This window comes from Rhinoraja longicauda, chromosome 22, assembly GCF_053455715.1.
Source record: "Rhinoraja longicauda isolate Sanriku21f chromosome 22, sRhiLon1.1, whole genome shotgun sequence".
NCBI lineage: Eukaryota > Metazoa > Chordata > Chondrichthyes > Rajiformes > Arhynchobatidae > Rhinoraja > Rhinoraja longicauda.
The window spans coordinates 33,245,032-33,262,242 of record NC_135974.1 but is presented as its reverse complement, the minus strand read 5'-3'; the positions used below and the strand labels follow the sequence as shown (position 1 = coordinate 33,262,242).

At 48.3% G+C, this 17,211-nt stretch overlaps 1 protein-coding gene across 3 annotated transcripts in view; it reads left to right on the top strand.

The window, feature by feature from the left end:
* Window positions 1–1,741: 1,741 nt before the first annotated feature.
* Window positions 1,742–17,211, top strand: part of LOC144604541 (DEP domain-containing mTOR-interacting protein-like) — a 56,407-nt gene continuing 40,937 nt past the window's right edge. For 2 of the 3 annotated variants that reach the window (XM_078419074.1, XM_078419075.1), the window contains exons 1-2: window positions 1,742–1,962; window positions 13,012–13,190. In XM_078419074.1, coding sequence (XP_078275200.1) covers window positions 1,877–1,962; window positions 13,012–13,190 — 265 coding nt within the window. In that variant the 5' untranslated portion in view covers window positions 1,742–1,876. The remainder of the gene's footprint in view (window positions 1,963–13,011; window positions 13,191–17,211) is intronic. The other variant, XM_078419073.1, reaches the window with a different exon arrangement.

The window sequence follows — 17,211 nt, the reverse complement described above, 5'->3', positions numbered from 1 at the left end:
AGAGATGCTGCCTGACCCGCTGAATTACTCCAGCACTTTGTGTCTATCACAGATGGTGTTGATTATAGAAACATAGAAGCATAGAAAACAGGTGCAGGAGTAGGCCATTCGGCCCTTCAAGCCTGCACCGCCGTTGAATATGATCATGGCTGATCATCCAACTCAGTATCCCGTACCTGCCTTCTCTCCATACCCCCTGATCCCTTTAGCCACAAGGGCTATTATGAGACACTGACTCGTGTTTGTTGCAATAACCTGAAGTAACGCTCCATTCCTTGTCATTTTGAAGCATTTATCTGTGGTGTGGTTTGAAGACATCAGGTCATTATATATATGGTCATAAGGAATAGGAGCAAAATTGGGCCATTCGGCCCATCAAGTCTAGTCCGCCATTCAATCGTGGCTGATCTCCCTCTCCCTCCTGACCCCATTCTCCTGCCTTCTCCCCATAACCCGGGTTCCTGGGAACATCCACTGCCTTTCTCGAGGGTGATTTCTGCAATTGTTCTTACTTTTGGACCGCAGAGGGTCAAAAAGAGAAACATAGAAAAATAGGTGCAGGAGGAGGCCATTCGGCCCTTCGAGCCAGTGTGATTGTGGCTGATCATCCACAATCAGTGCCCCGTTCCTGCTTTCCCCCCACATCCCTTGATTCCGTTAGCCTCCAAATCTCTCTCTCTCTCTCTCTCTCTCTCTCTCTCTCTCTCTCTCTCTCTCTCTCTCTCTCTCTCTCTCTCTCTCTCTCTCTCTCTCTCTCTCTCTCTCTCTCTCTCTCTCTCTCTCTCTCTCTCTCTCTCTCTCTCTCTCTCTCTCTCTCTCTCTCTCTCTCCTCTCCTCTCTCCTCTCTCTCTCTCTCTCTCTCTCTGTGTCTCCCCCTCTGCCTCTGTCTCTCTCTCTCTGTCTCCCTCTCTCCCTGTCTCCCCCTCTCCCTCTCTCTCCCCCTCCCCTGTCTCTCTCTCAACTGCCCCAAATCTCTGAGCCGCTCAGCGACAACGGTCCTCCCTGCCGGGGGTTGAGTCAATCTGGAGAAGGGTCTCGACCCGAAACGTCTCCCGTTCCTTCTCTCCAGAGATGCTGCCTGACCCGCTGAGTTACTCCAGCATTGGGCGTCTGTCTTGAGTGCAGCGAGTGGGAGATGATGATGATGATGATGATGGGCTGCTGTTTGTTCATCTGGTCTGTGCGTGACAATAATAACCAATGATAATAATAATAATAATGATATTTAAACATCCAGGTTACAGAGAGGAGAAGAAAAGTTGCCCAGTGACAGCGTGTGAGGTGCAAAGCAGACCGAGAGAGGGCGGAATGCGAGCGGTTGGTTGGAAGGGGGTGGATATTGAGCAGGGGAGTGGAGAGATTGAGCAATCATTCTGCAAGCTCCAAGACTGACCAGGGAGAGCGGCGAGACCTGGGCCCCTCTCTCTCTCCCTCTCTCTATCTCTCTCTCTCTCCTTCCCTCTCTCACTCTCTCTCTCCTTCCCTCTCTCTCTCTCTCCTTCCCTCTCTCTCTCTCTCCTCTCCCCCTCTCTCTCTCCTTCCCTCTCTCACTCCCTCTCCCTCTCTCTCCCCCCCTCTCCCTCCCTCTCCCTCCCTCTCCCTCGCTCTCCCTCCCTCTCTCCCCCTCCCTCTCTCCCCCTCCCTCTCTCCCTCCCTCTCTCTCCCTCTCTCTCTCCCTCGCTCTCCCTCCCTCTCCCTCCCTCGCTCTCCCTCCCTCTCCCTCCCTCGCTCTCCCTCCCTCTCCCTCCCTCTCTCCCCCCCTCCCCCTCTCCCTCCCCCTCCCTCCCTCTCCCTCTGAAGATCACCCTGCAAGAGCCGCCAGCACTGGGCTCAGAGCAGCGTTGAAGGAGCTGACTTTGCGAGTCACCCACAAACCATGGACATCCTTCAGTGCAACGTGAAGAAGAAAGCGGCCGAGTTACATTACAAAGCCGAGGTGCTGATCACGGGCGAACAATTAAGGTAGGTAGGGAGGTAGGGGGGAGAGGGGGGGGAGAGGGGGGGGAGGGGGGAGAGGGGTGGGAGGGGGGAGAGGGGTGGTGGGCACCAAAAAATGCACCCAATTCCTTCTCCCCAGGGGGTCTGGAGAAGGGTCTCGACCCCAAACGTCTCCCATTCCTTCTCTCCATAGATGCTGCCCGACCCGCTGAGTTACTCCAGCATTGTGCGCCTGTCTGCCGGTGTAAAGCAGCGTCTGTAGTCCCTCGCCACGCAGTTTGAGGCAGGAGGGGGGGGGGGGGGGAGACGGGCATGGTCTCTGTTGAGGACAGTCTAGTGCCGCACTGTGTGTGATGCCAGGACATCCCGCGACCACTCCAGTGCATTTAACAAAACACTATTGGGAAGAGACTCCCCCATCAGGTTGAGGGGTCAGTCTGAAGAAGGGTCTCTCTGCATAGATGCTGCCTGACCTGCTGAGTTACTCCAGCATTTTATAGACAATAGACAACAGGTGCAGGAGTAGGCCATTCGGCCCCTCGAGCCTGTACGCGTCACCATTCACTGTGATCATGGCTGATCATTCTCAATCAGTACCCCGTTCATGCCTTCTCCCCATACCCCTTGACTCCGCTATCCTTAAGAGCTCTATCTATCTCTCTCTTGAATGCATTCACTTTGTGAATAAATACCCCCAATAAATATCAGGTTGCATTGCCAACTATTTACAGATCGGGCAGGCTGGCGGAATTACCCGCCTCCCATAATTAAGTTTGATCATTGAGGTCGATTTCAGTTGCTGAAGGAACTGCAGATGCTGCTTTACACCGAAGATAGACACAAAGTGCCATTGAGGGCGTGCAGCGTAGGTTTACTAGGTTAATTCCCGGAATGGCGGGACTGTCGTATGTTGAAAGACTGGAGCGACTAGGCTTGTATACACTGGAATTTAGAAGGATGAGAGGGGATCTTATCGAAACGTATAAGATTATTAAGGGGTTGGACACGTTAGAGGCAGGAAACATGTTCCCAATGTTGGGGGAGCCCAGAACCAGGGGCCACAGTTTAAGAATAAGGGGTAGGCCATTTAGAACTGAGATGAGGAAAAACTTTTTCAGTCAGAGAGTTGTAAATCTGTGGAATTCTCTGCCTCAGAAGGCAGTGGAGGCCAATTCTCTGAATGCATTCATGAGAGAGCTAGATAGAGCTCTTAAGGATAGCGGAGTCAGGGGGTATGGGGAGAAGGCAGGAACGGGGAACTGATTGAGAATGATCAGCCATGATCACATTGGCTCAAGGGGCCGAATGGCCTCCTCCTGCACCTATTGTCTATTGTCTATTGTAAATCAGCGGGACAGGCAGCATCTGTGGGAGAGAAGGAATGGGTGACGTTTCGGGTCGAGACCCTTCTGAAGTTGATTTCGACAAAAAAAAAAAAAAAAATCGTCTTTGAGTTTATTGCAAAGAAAAGAGTGTACTGTGTGAAGCTAGAAAACAAGTTAAACAGCTAATGACTGGAATCTGGAAAGTTGAGCTATCTCAGCCAGTGGGGAGTCAGTCAGCATCTGTGGGGAGAGAAGGCAGCCAATGTCTCGGGTCGGCCACGCTCCACGTTCACAAGTTATAGGAGTAGAATTAGCCATTCGGCCCATCGAGCCAACTCCGCCATTCAATCATGGCTGATCTCTGCCTCCCAATCCCATTTTCCTGCCTTCTCCCCATAACCCTTGACACCCGTTCTAATCAAGAATTTGTCTATCTCTGCCTTTAAAATATCCACTGACTTGGCCTCCACAGCCCTCTGTGGCAATGAGTTCCACAGATTAATTACCCTCTGACTGAAGAAGTTCCTCCTCACCTCCTTTCTAAAAGAGCGCCCTTTAATTCTAAGGCTGTGACCTCTGGTCCTGGACTCTCCCACCAGTGGAAACATCCTTTCCACATCCACTCTATCTGTGCCTTTCATTATTCTGTAAGTTTCAATGAGGTCCCCCCTCAACCTTCTAAACTCCAGCGAGTACAGGCCCAGTGCTGTCAAACGCTCATCATATGTTAACCCACTCATTCCTGGAATCATTCTTGTAAACCTCCTCTGGACCCTCTCCAGAGCCAGCACATCCTTCCTCAGATATGGGGCCCAAATTTGTTGACAGTACTCCATATGTGGCCTGACCAATGCCTGTTAGAACCTCAGGTTTACACCCCTAACAACTAAAGTCATAGAGTGAAACAGCGTGGAAACAGGCCCTTCGGTCCAACTTGCCCACACCAGCCAACATGTCCCAGCTACACTAGTCCCACCTGTCTGTGTTTGGCCCGTATCCCTCTAAACCTGTCCTATCCATGCACTTGTCTAAATGTTTCATAAAAGTTGCGATAGTCCCTGCCTCGTTCCATACACCCACTGCCCTCTTTGTGAAAAAATTATCCCTCGGGTTCGTATTAAATCTTTTCCCCCTCACCTTAAAGATATGTCCTCAGGTTCCCGATTCCCCTACTCTGGGCACAAGACTCTGAGAGAGTGTAGGGTCTCATAAGATCGTCATAAGATCATAAGTGACAGGAGCAGAATAAGGCCATTCGGCCCATCAAGTCTACTCCGCCTTTCAATCATGGCTGATCTATCTCTGCCTCCTAAACTGCGATCACGGTGGCGCAGCGGTAGAGTTGCTGCCTTACAGCGAATGCAGCGCCGATCTGGGTTCGATCCCGACTAAGGGTGCTGTCTGTGTTCTCCCTGTGACCTGCGTGGGTTTTCGCCGAGACCTTCGGTTTCCACCCACACTCGAAAGACATACAGGTTTGTAAGTTAATTGGCTTAGTAAAATGTAAACATTGTCCCTAGTGGGTGTAGGATGGTGTTAGTGTGCGGGGATCGCTGGTTGGCGCGGACCCGATGGGCCGAAAGGGCCTGTTTCCGCGCTGTATCTCTAAACTAAACTAATCCCCATTCTCCTGCCTTCTCCCCATAACCTCTAATAGTATTCCATATTAGTCAAGTCTATGGTTTTCAAGGCAGCGGATTGATGTGTTGGACAATGACAACATGGAAACAGTTTATGAAAAAGGTTGAAATCGTTCAGACGAGAAGAACATGATAATTGATCATTACCCAGGCATTTAAACGACAAGGGGGTGAGCTAGGTCAATAGACAATAGGTGCAGGAGTAGGCCATTCAGCCCTTCGAGCCAGCACCGCCATTCAATGCGATCATGGCTGATCACTCTCAATCAGTACCCCGTTCCTGCCTTCTCCCCATGCCCCCTCACTCCGCTATCCTTAAGAGCTCTATCCAGCTCTCTCTTGAAAGCATCCAACGAACTGGCCTCCACTGCCTTCTGAGGCAGAGAATTCCACACCTTCACCACCCTCTGACTGAAAAAGTTCTTCCTCATCTCCGTTCTAAATGGCCTACCCCTTATTCTTAAACTGTGGCCCCTTGTTCTGGACTCCCCCAACATTGGGAACATGTTATCTGCCTCTAATGTGTCCAATCCCCTAATTATCTTATATGTTTCAATAAGATCCCCCCTCATCCTTCTAAATTCCAGTGTATACAAGCCCAATCGCTCCAGCCTTTCAACATACGACAGTCCCGCCATTCCGGGAATTAACCTAGTGAACCTACGCTGCACGCCCTCCATAGCAAGAATATCCTTCCTCAAATTTGGAGACCAAAACTGCACACAGTACTCCAGGTGCGGTCTCACGAGGTGCAAGTGTGCAGGGAGGCGATGCGAAAGTGGGATAACATTAAACTCGTGTGAATGGCCGAAGGGCCTGTTGCCCTGCTGTATCTTTAAACGTAATTGTGTTCATTGTGTTTGGAAAAAAGTCACCTTGTTTGTAACAATGAAGGCATTCAGCTACCAAAAGCTGCCAGCCAGGACGAGAAGTGGGAGTCAAATACTGAAATGCAGGAAGTTTGCTTTTCATTGTTGACACAGCAGGTCTCAGTGAAAGGCCACCTGTGACATTGCACTGAACAAACAGGTCCACAAACTGACAGAGAGATTTGGTTCATGCAGGAGGTTTAGGAAGACGTGAAGTTTTTGACCGATCGAAAGATACAGCCTGGAAACAGGCCCTTCGGCCCATTGAGTCCATGCCGACCTTCATTCACCCGTTCACATGAGTTCTGTGTCATTCCCCCTTCTCCACTCCCTGCACGCTAATGGCAATTTACAGAGGCCAATTAATCTTCAGCTCTGTGCATTTAGGGGATAGGTAGAAACGAAGAACTGCAGACGCTGGTTTATACCAAAGACAGACACAAAGTGCTGGAGTAACTCAACAAGTCAGGCAGCATCTCGGGAGAAAACGGGTGGGTGGGTTCTCGGGTCGTGACCCTTCTTCAGCCTGGCGTGAGATGTCACCCATCCTTTTTCTCCTGAGATGCTGCCTGACCCATTGAGTTACTCCAGCACTTTGTGTCTGTCTTTGGGATGCCATACATAAATACGATCAAGTCAAACTTAAGGACAACAGGTAGAGCAAAAGTGAAGACTACAGGGTGCAAGATATAGTTCTCAGCATTGTAGTGCACCAGTTCCAGAGACAGGTCCAATGTCCGCAATGGGGTAGAGGTGAATTGGACAGTACCCCAGGTTATGGAAGGGCCGTTCAGAAGCCTGATCTCAGAGAGGATGAAGCTGTACAGAGAAGGTTCACCAGATTGATCCCTGGGATGGCAGGACTTTCATATGAAGAAAGACTGGATAGACTAGGCTTGTACTCGCTGGAATTTAGAAGACTGAGGGGGGATCTTATAGAAACATATAAAATTCTTAAGGGGTTGGAGAGGCTAGATGCGGGAAGATTGTTCCCGATGTTGGGGAAGTCCAGAACCAGGGGTCACAGCTTAAGGATAAGGGGGAAGTCATTTAGGACCGAGATGAGAAAACATTTCTTCACACAGAGAGAGTGGTGAGTCTGTGGAATTCTCTGCCACAGAAGGTAGTTGAGGCCAGTTCATTGGCTATATTTAAGAGGGAGTTAGATGTGGCCCTTGTGGCTAAAGGGATCAGGGGGTATGGAGAGAAGGCAAGTACAGGTTACTGAGCTGGATGATCAGCCATGATCATATTGAATGGCGGTGCAGGCTCGAAGGGCCGAATGGCCTACTCCTGCACCTATTTCCTATGTTTCTATGTTTCTATGTTCCTGAGTCTGGTGGTGCGTGTTTTCAAGCTTCTGTACCTTCTGCGAGACAGGAGCGGGGAGAAGAAGGAATGACCGGGGTGGGACAAGTCTTTGGTTACTTTAGCTGCTGTTCTGAGACAGCGTGAAGTGTCAATGGAGGGGAATCTGGTCTGTGTGACGGACAGACTAATGTGCAAGAGTTATAACGATGTAGGTATGACAACACAGAGCTGAACTTTCCTTGACATTTAAAAGAAGGGAACAGCATTGCCCTGTTAGTTTATTTAAAGCTCCATGCATGGAAGGCTAAATAAATAGACATAGACCATCTGTACAATGATGCAAGTTGCAGCATTATAGATTACATTTGTTTCGTTTAGTCTAGTTTAAAGGTACAGCTTGGAAATAGGCCCTTCGGCCCACTGAGTCCATCCTGATCATCCCGCCGAAAGACCAGCCTTTCACAATGACCTCCTGTGTGGGATCATTAAATCAATTTGAAATCTTAAGACCAGCGATCCCCGCACACTAACACTATCCTACACACACTAGGGCCAATTTTTACAATGATACCAATCCAATTAACCGACAACCTGCTCGTCTTTGGAGTGTGGGAGGAAATCAGAGAACCCGGAGAAAACCCACGCGGGTCACGGGGAGAACGTACAAACTCCGTACAGACAGCGCCCGTAGTCAGGATCGAACCCGGGTCTCTGGCGCTGTGAGGCAGCAACTCTACCGCTGCGTCACCGTGCCGCCCTTGTTCATTTGAATCATCTACTTGAATTCTATATTTCTACTTTTTATCATTGCACATTTTAGTATTTATTGGGATTCCCTTTCATGCCAGTTTAATTTGGCTTTAATAGGTGCTTGTGTTGAATGTGTTCAGTGCTTTAACCCACCTTGGCAGGGGAAGCATTCCTCATAGCACCCCCCTTCTTGCATCCAGTACTAATCCTTGATTCATTGTTACTGGTGCAGAGCTGCGGAAATAATCTTTCACTAATTGCCCTCTCTTCCGATTTCAACATTTTGATCATTTAATTAGATTTTCATTGAACTTGTCCTGAATAAATAGTTATTTGTCACGACCGTAAGTTGCTAGTGTTACCCTTCACGGTTCTGGGTGTACAGATGAGTGCCATCATAGTTCTGTATGAATTATTTTTAACTCCTTATTTATGTACTGCCCTTAAAATAAACAGTGTAAAATGTGGATCTCTTCCATGCGAGCCGATCTATTTAAAGATCAGTATATTTGTACCGCTTGATCTCTCACATGTTTGACTTTAGACTTTAGAGATACAGCTTTGGCCCACCGACCAGCTATCAGTGATCACCCCGAACACTACAACTATCCTACACACACTAGGGACAATTTTCAATTTTTACCAAAGCCAATTTGCCGACAAACTCACACGTCTTTGGGGTGTGGGAGGAAACCGGAGCACCCGGAGAAAACCCACAGGGTCGCAGGGAAAACATACAAACTCAATACAAATAGCACCTGTGGTCAGGGTTTCGGGTTGCCAACTGTTTCGTATTAGCTGGGACATCCCGTATTTTCGGCTAAATTGATTTGTCCCGTACGGGACCGCCATTGTCCTGCATTAGGCCCGGGGGGCGCTGTAGGCCCGGACGCTGTAGGCCCGGACACTGTAGGTCCGGACAATGTAGTAAGAAAAAAACTGCAGATGCTGGTTAAAATCTGTGTCTGCCTTCCGGACAGTGTAGGTTCGGGCAGTGTAGGTCCGGACAGTGTAGGTCCGGACAGTGTAGGTCCGGACAGTGTAGGCCCGGACAAGTGTAGGTCTGGAGGCCCTGGCTCCGCCTAACGGAGGTTGCCTAGCAACCCACCTCCCGCCTGGGCGGCTGCCGTTGGTGGAGTGGGAGCACGTGGCCGCTGGCTGGGTGAGGTCACGTGGGGCGCGGGGCGGTGACGTCACCTTGTCCCATATTTGGGAGTGAGATAGGTGGCAACCCTATCAGGATTGAACCCAGGTCTCTGGCGCTGTAAGGCAGCAACTCTACCGTTATGCCACTTTACTGCCAACTTGTGATTTCCAATAGATGCGAAGGAGATGTAGATAATTCAAGCTACCAAGGATACTTTATAAAATCAAAGACTACTTTATTCTCTAGGTGTGATGCTACGCTGGTATTTTAGCATGAGGCATTTTTGCAGCATCGTGGTGAGAATTGAACACCTATTATGATAGTTAAAATGATACATCTGTAAGGCAATAATTATTAATAACAGTAACTCAGATTTCACTGTACCTTAATTGGTACATGTGACAATAAATTGAATCTTGAATCTTAAGAAAGAAAGAGCTGCAGATAGATTCTGGTTTGTACAAATAGACTCAATGTACTGGAGTAACTCAGCGGGTCAGGCAGCATCTGTGGAGAACATGGATAGGTGACGTTTCACAGAATGCTGTAGTAACTCAGCGGGTCAGGCAGCATCTCTGCAGAACATGGACAGGTGATGTTTCGAATTGGGACCCTTCCTCGGATTACCCTCGTCCGGACTTTGCTGGCTTTACCTTGCAGTAAACGTTATTCCCTAATCATGTATCTGTACACTGTACACGGCTCGGTTGTAATCATGAGTTGTCTTTCTGCCGACTGGATAGCACGCAACAAAAACTTTTCACTGTACAGGTGACAAGAAACTGAACTGAACTAAGCTTCTTCAGAATGATTGTTGGGGGGGACGGGGAAGCTGGAATAGAGGAATAGAGGAGGGGCAGAACAAAGCGTGGCTGGGGCAGTTATCCCTGGAGAGAAAGAGGCAAAGGGGGTGACCTTATGGTGGTTTACAATATGGTGATGGTCACGTTCTAGCTGGATAGACACAATCTATTGGCCATGTTCATCGCACCTGTTTAGTTTAATCTTTCTCAACTCTTTCATCACCCCTCCCCCCCCCCCACATTTTACATGCCTAAGTAGAACATGCATTAAATATTGGAGTAGAAATGAAGAACTGCAGATGCTGCTTAATACACAAAAGGGCACAAAGTGCTGGAGTAACTCAGCATGTCTGGAGAACATGGATAGGGTCGAGTCCCAAAACGCTGCCTATCCACTTTCTCAGAGATGCTCCCTGACCCGCTGAGTTACTCCAGCACTGGGGATTCTATTCAGGATTCTTGTGTTCTATTGTGATATTTATGCTGAGATAACACTGTTTACACAATCTTTCCTGAAAAGTTACTCGAGAAACCTTTGCCCAGTTTTCTGTGTATCGTATCATAGTATTGATAATAAACACAAGAATGTTGAAAGTACACAGTGGGTATATCAATACAGAGAAGATGGACACAAAATGCTGGAGTAACTCAGCGGGACAGGCAGCATCTCTGGAGAACATGGATAGGTGACTTTTCATAGAGTGCTGGAGTAACTCAGCGGGTCAGGCAGCATCTCTGGAGAACAGGTGATGTTGGACAGGTGATGTTTCGAATTGGGACCCTTCTTCAGAAGGAATGGGTGACGTTTCGGGTCGAGACCCTTCTTCAGGCTGATGTCAGGGGAGTGGGGGGGGGAGAGAGATAGAATGTAGTTGGAGACAGTAAGACTGGTGGGAGAACTGGGAAGGGGCAGGGGGATGGAGAGAGAGGGAAAGCAAGGGCTATTTGAAGTTAGAGAAGTCAATGTTCATACCGCTGGGGTGTAAGCAGCCCAAGAGAAATATGAGGTGCTGTTCCTCCAATTTGCGCTGGGCCTCACTCTGACAATGGAGGAGGCCCAGGACAGAAAGATCAGATTGGGAATGGGAGGGGGAGTTAAAGTGCTGAGCAACTGGGAGATCAGGTAGGTTTGGGCGGCCTGAGCGGAGGTGTTGAGCGAAACGATCGCCGAGCCTGCGCTTGGTCTCGCCGATATACAGGGGTCGACACCTGGAACAGCGGATACAGTAGATGAGGTTGGAGTTGGAGGAGGTGCAGGTGAACCTCTGCCTCACCTGAAAAGACAGTCGGGGCCCTTTGATGGAGTGGAGGAGAGAGATAAAGGGACAGGTGTTGCATCTCCTGCGGTTGCAGGGGAAAGTACCTGGGCAGGGGGTGGTTTGGGTGGGAAGGGACGAGTTGACCAAGGAGTTGCGGAGGGAACGGTCTCTGCGGAAAGCAGAAAGGGGTGGAGATGGGAAGATGTGGCCAGTAGTGGGATCCCGTTGAAGGTGGCGGAAATGTTGGAGGATTATAAGCTGTATGCGACGGCTGATGGGGTGGAAGGTGAGGACAAGGGGGACTCTGTCCTTGTTACGAATGTAGGGAGGGGGAGCAAGAGTGGGGCTGCGGGATATCGAGGAGACCCTCGTGAGACCCTCATTTATAATGGAAGAGGGGAACCCCCATCCCTAAAGAGTGAGGAAATCCCCGATGACCTTGTATGGAAAACCTCGCCTTGTGCACAGATCCGGCGTAGACGGAGTAATTGGAAGTAGGGGGATAGAGTCTTTACAGGAAATAAGGTGGGAAGAAGTGTAGTCTAGATATCAACCCAGAGAAATAGATTTAAAACTTCGGACCTGGAAGTGCTCTTAGAAAATTGCTGTGTGTTTAAAAACTTAGAAACAAGGAACTGCAGATGCTGGTTTACATTTAAAAAAAGACACAAAGCGCTGGAGTAACTCAGCGGGGGCAGGCAGCATCTGTGGAGAGAATGGACAGGTGATTTCAGGTTGGGACCCCTTAAACAGGCAAGAAATGTTTTGGCAAAGGCTTCGCTGCATGAAATGAGGCTTTGCTGCTTTTATCACTTGCCTTCAAGTTCAGCTGCCCGCAAGGTACCTTTGTTTCATTTCTCCCTCTCACTTACCGCTTGTCTCTGCAGCCAGCCTTCGTCGAGGTCGTTGAAGCTCGTTAAAGATTGTACATATTTGGCCCCCATCGCACTACATTCTTTCAATTGTCTACATTACTGTTAATTTCATTTACAACTTACAATGACCTGTTTCCACCCTCAATTGTTCCATGAACATCTCTGCATGAAATGTAATCTATATATATATATTACGAAAACTCTCCTCTTGTATATTTGTAGGTTTGTGGGTTTGTGGATAGATTTGTTCCCGAAATACAGCCAAAACGGTACACGATAGTGCAACAATTTTAGGCCCACCTTACTCGCCATTGGCCTGCGGTTCAAATGGTTGTTATATTTTAAACATTTTTTCACTTTTTAAAATTTAAAAATCACATTTTTAAACTTTAATAAATCCCTTTTCCACTTGCCCTGCCCGTCAGCTGTGTTCGACGTCACAATGAACTGCGTGGGATTTCTCCGGGTGCTCTGGTTGAAAATTCCACAGATTCACAACTCTCTGGGTGAAAGAGTCATACAGCATGAAAACAGACCCTTTGACCAAGCTTGCCCATGCCAACCAAGGTGCCCATCTACATTAGTCCCACCCGCCCACATTTGGCCCATATCTCTCTAAACCTTTCTTATTCATGTACTGATCCAAATGTCTTTTAAATGTAGTTATAGCTTCTGCCTCAACTACCTCTTCTAGCAGCTCGTTCAATATACCCACCACCCTGTATGTGAAAAGGTTGCCTCTCAGGTTCCCATTAAATCTTTCCCCTCTCACCTTACACCTATGTCCCCAGGTTCTTGATTCCCCCTTCTCTGCGATTGTAAACCATTCTGAACATTTTCACTGGTGAAGAATCTTTTGTTTTGCATTGAAACTTTGCCAATAATACACAATCTTAAAAAAACAATGATCCTGGCTACTTTTAATATCCTTTTTCCTCCTTGTGAGAGAAGGAATTGGTATGAACTTGAAATTAAAATTTGAACAAAATTTAATTGTGCGCTTGGACACCATGAGCTTCAACAATATTGAAAATAAAGCGTGGAAAATATTAATTTACCGATAAGTTATAATGCGGCCTTGTTGTATTCTTCAGGCTTCGCCTACACGATGGAAAGTTAATCAAAGACCGCCGCTATAATCTACGGACTTACCCGAACTGTTTTGTTGCAAAAGAGCTGATGGACTGGTTGATCGACCACAAAGAAGCACCTGACAGAGCAACGGCTATTAAACTAATGCAGATGTTAATGGATCATAACATCATTCATCATGGTATGTTGCTGTCCAAGTCCATTTTCTCTGCTACACCAAATGTGCTCAACACGATAATGAGGAACGATTAGTTCCCCCCCTCAGTCGTGCTCTTAAGACCAACAAGCCCAATGAAAGATGAGTGATTTGGGCTGAATGTCATTGATTGACTCGTCTGCTGTCTTGTATGTCGACCACTCGCTCCGGCTTTGCTCTTTACTGTGTCTTTGGTACCAAATGAAAGATATTAAAAACTTCATTGACCCGTTGGGCTTCAGGAAGGCTTTTCCTACACAGAGGGTTGCGAGAGGCTGGAGTTGGTCTCTACTTCAGGTGGTGGTGGTGGAGGCAGATACGATTGTGGCATTTCGGAGACTTTTGGACAGGCAGATGGTCATATAGGGAATGGAAGGACACGGATTATGTTCAGGTAGATAAGAGATGGTCTTGACATCATGTTTGGCACTGACATTGTGGGCCGATGAGCTTGTTCGTATGTAGCGCTGTTCTAGGTTCTATAAGGGTAGCAGAGGGACGCAGCAGTAAAGTTGCTATCCTACGGCGCCAGAGACACGGGTTCAATCCTGACTACGGGTGCTGTCTGTGCCGAGTCTGTGCGTTCTCCCTGCGACTGCGTGGGTTTTCTCCAGGTGCTCTGGTTTCCTCCCACACTCCAAATACGTTCAAGTTTTGTAGGTTGATTGGCTTTGGTAAAAGTGCAAATTGGCTTTAGTTACAGTGTAAAGTGTTAGTGTACGGGGTGATTGCTGGATGGCACTGACTCGGTGGGAGAAAGTTCCTGTTTCTGTGCTGTATCTCTGAAGTCTAAAGTTTACAATACTCATTTACAAACCCCAGGAGAAGCTTAAAATGACTCTTTCAGGTGCAAAGACATTAATAGTTATCATATCGGACATTAATAGTTATTAGTTATTATAACAACAATAGGTTGTTATATTTCTTGAATGCCTTTTCCATACTTTACCTCTATAACTTTAGTTTCAGTTAGTTAAGACCATAACTCCCAGGAAATGGCCTGAAGTCTCTGATTTTATGAGAAACGATTGGCGGCACGGCATTTGGAGTGTGGGAGGAAAATGGCGATCTCGGAGAAAACCCAGGGGGTCACGGGGAGAACGTACAAACTCCGTACAGACAGCACCCGTAGTCAGGATCGAACCCGGGTCTCTGGCGCTGCAAGGCAGCGAATCTACCGCTGCGCCACCGCGCCGCCTCTAGGATGAAAGGTTTGTCTTGTCTTGCTGCTGCATGTCCTTGAGACTGGATGATCTCAGGCATGATCGTGATTTACTAATCCCTTGAAGTGAACAGGATTATTTTCCAAAGCATCTAATTGATTTTCAAAGCGTGCCTGTTTGCTCAGTGAATGCTAAAAGCAGACAACTCAATTTTGGCTGAAAAGCCCGTTTTAACCCTTACATTTATGGAATGGAACACTCCCTTTATTGTCACATGTGACCAGGCACAGCAAAATTCTTTGCTGCGTACCCAATGTCTACAAATAGCGGCCACCTACGATGCTGAAATGTGGCGTAGCGGTAGAGTTGCTGCCTTACTGCACCAGAGGCCCGGGTTCGATCCTGACTATGGGTGCTCTCTGTACCGAGTTTGTACATTGTCCCCATGACCTGTGTGAGTTTTCCCTGGGATCACCAATTTCCTCCCAGGTTTGTAGGCTAATTGGCTTGGTAAAATTGTAAATCGTCCCCAGTGTGTGCAGGGTAGTGTTAAAGTGTGGGGATCGCTGGTCGGCGCGGACTCGGTGGGCCGAAGGGCCTCGTTCCGCGCTGTATCTCTAAACTAAACTAAACTAAAATAAAAGTTTAGCTTAGTTTAGGGATACCGTGCGGAGACAGGCCATTCGGCCCACCGAGTCCGCGCCGACCAGCGATCCCCGCACATTAACACTACCCTGCACACTCGAAACAATTTTTACATTCATATCAAGGCAATTAACCTACAAGCCTGTACACCTTTGGAGTGTGGGATGAAACCGGAGAAAACCCACGCAGGTCACGGGGAGAAGGTACAAACGCTGTACAGACAATATCCGTGGTTGGGATTGAACCCGGGTACCTGGCGCTGAGAGGCAGCAACTCCACCACTGCGCCACCGTGCCGCCCATTGTTAATTAAGCTGAGACATCCCGTCACTCTTGAGGAAATCTTTGTCAGGATTTTATTTTTATTAAACGTTGGCCTGGTGCAGGGTGGATTTTAATGGTTGGAAATTAGCCAATGACGGAGTGGAAACTTGAGGGGGAGGGAGAAAACACTTATTGAAAATGAGGCAAGATGAAATTCCAGGACGTTGTGTAATTCAAGATGTAACATATTAATAAGGGTGTAAACTCAACAAAAGCTTTTGAAGGGAGCTTACTTAACAACGTTAAGAAATCCTTTGGGCTCCACCGATGTCTCGGCTAATCTCCTGCAGTCTCATCTGATTAATTTGATGTTTCAGCAAAACAGAACAGTTGCACTGTACACATTACGCAGGTCCTCATGAACCAAGTCAACTATTCTGGGTGCCTGGTGGTGGCTGAGGAAGCATAATTAACATTCCCCGGAGATCGTCAGGGGAAAATTGATTTGACTTACTGTTCAGCATAATAGACAATAGGTGCAGGAGTAGGCCCTTCGAGCCAGCACCGCCATTCAATGTGATCATGGCTGGTCTCCACCCAAAACGCCACCCATTCCTTCTCTCCAGAGGTGCTGCCCGACCTACCGAGTCACTCCAACTCAGGATGATGATTAGCACTGGGGCAGATTCACTACAGATCTCGGATGCCAAGTAGCTTGAACGTGTTTGTGAAGTTCACTGTGATCACACAGGCCACTCATAGAGTCATGCAGCGTGGAAACAGCCCAACTTGCCCACACCGACCAACATGTCCCATCTACACTAGTCCCACCTGCCTGTATTCGGCCTATATCCCTCTAAACCTATCCTGACGGGTGCCCGTAAAAGGGACCACATCACCCCGATTCTGGCCTCTCTCCACTGGCTCCCAGTACAGTACAGAATCGACTTCAAGCTCCTCCTATCCACATACAAAGCCCCAAACGGGCCCCCCCCCAAATCAAAAATCTTCTAACCCACCACTCTATCTCCAGGTCCCTCAGGTCGGCCGACTTGGGGCTACTGACTATCCCGCGGTCTAGGCTTAAGCTCAGGGGTGACCGCGCTTTTGCGGTTGCAGCTCCTAGACTGTGGAACAGCATCCCTCTCCCCATCAGAATTGCCCCCTCCATCGACTCCTTTAAGTCCAGGCTCAAAACCTACTTCTACTCCCTAGCGTTTGAGGCCCTCTGAGGGGGCGCTGTGAACTGTTTATGTATGTGCTGTTAGGTTTGTGTGCCGTTGTATATTCTTTTTTAGTACCTGCACTGATGTACAGCACTTGGGTTGTGTTTAATGTGCTGTACAAATAAAATTGACTTGACTATCCATTCACCTGTCTAAATGTTTCTTAAATGTTGTGATAGTACCTGCCTCATCTACCCGAATGGCCTCCTCCTGCACCTATTGCCTGCCTATTGTCTATTGTCTACCTCCGCCGGCCGCTTGTCCATGTACTGTACACGTACGTTTGAGGATCTGACCCTACCTGCCACAGCCAGGGTGCCATCTTCCTTGAGCAAATATCTTCTTTGATGTTTCTCTCTCAAAGATCATTCCCCACCGGCCCCAGTGGTCTCCTCAAACGCCCATCCAGGCCTTGACCTTGTTGGCAAACTTGCCTCAGCATTTCTGTGTCTTCACTCAGTGGGTCGATGGAACGATCTGCCGGAGGAGGTAGTTGTGGCAGATACTATAACAACATTTAAAAGACACTTGGACATGGGCAGGAAAGATCTTTAGCGGGATCTGGGCCAAACTCTGGGCAAGTGGGAATAGCTTTGATGGGGCATCTTGGTCGGCATGGACGACTTGGGCCGAAGGGCCTGTTTCTCTGCTGTGTGACTTTGTGACTACAATGCAGTGCTGTGTACCTTGATCTTCCCCTCTCTTGGAA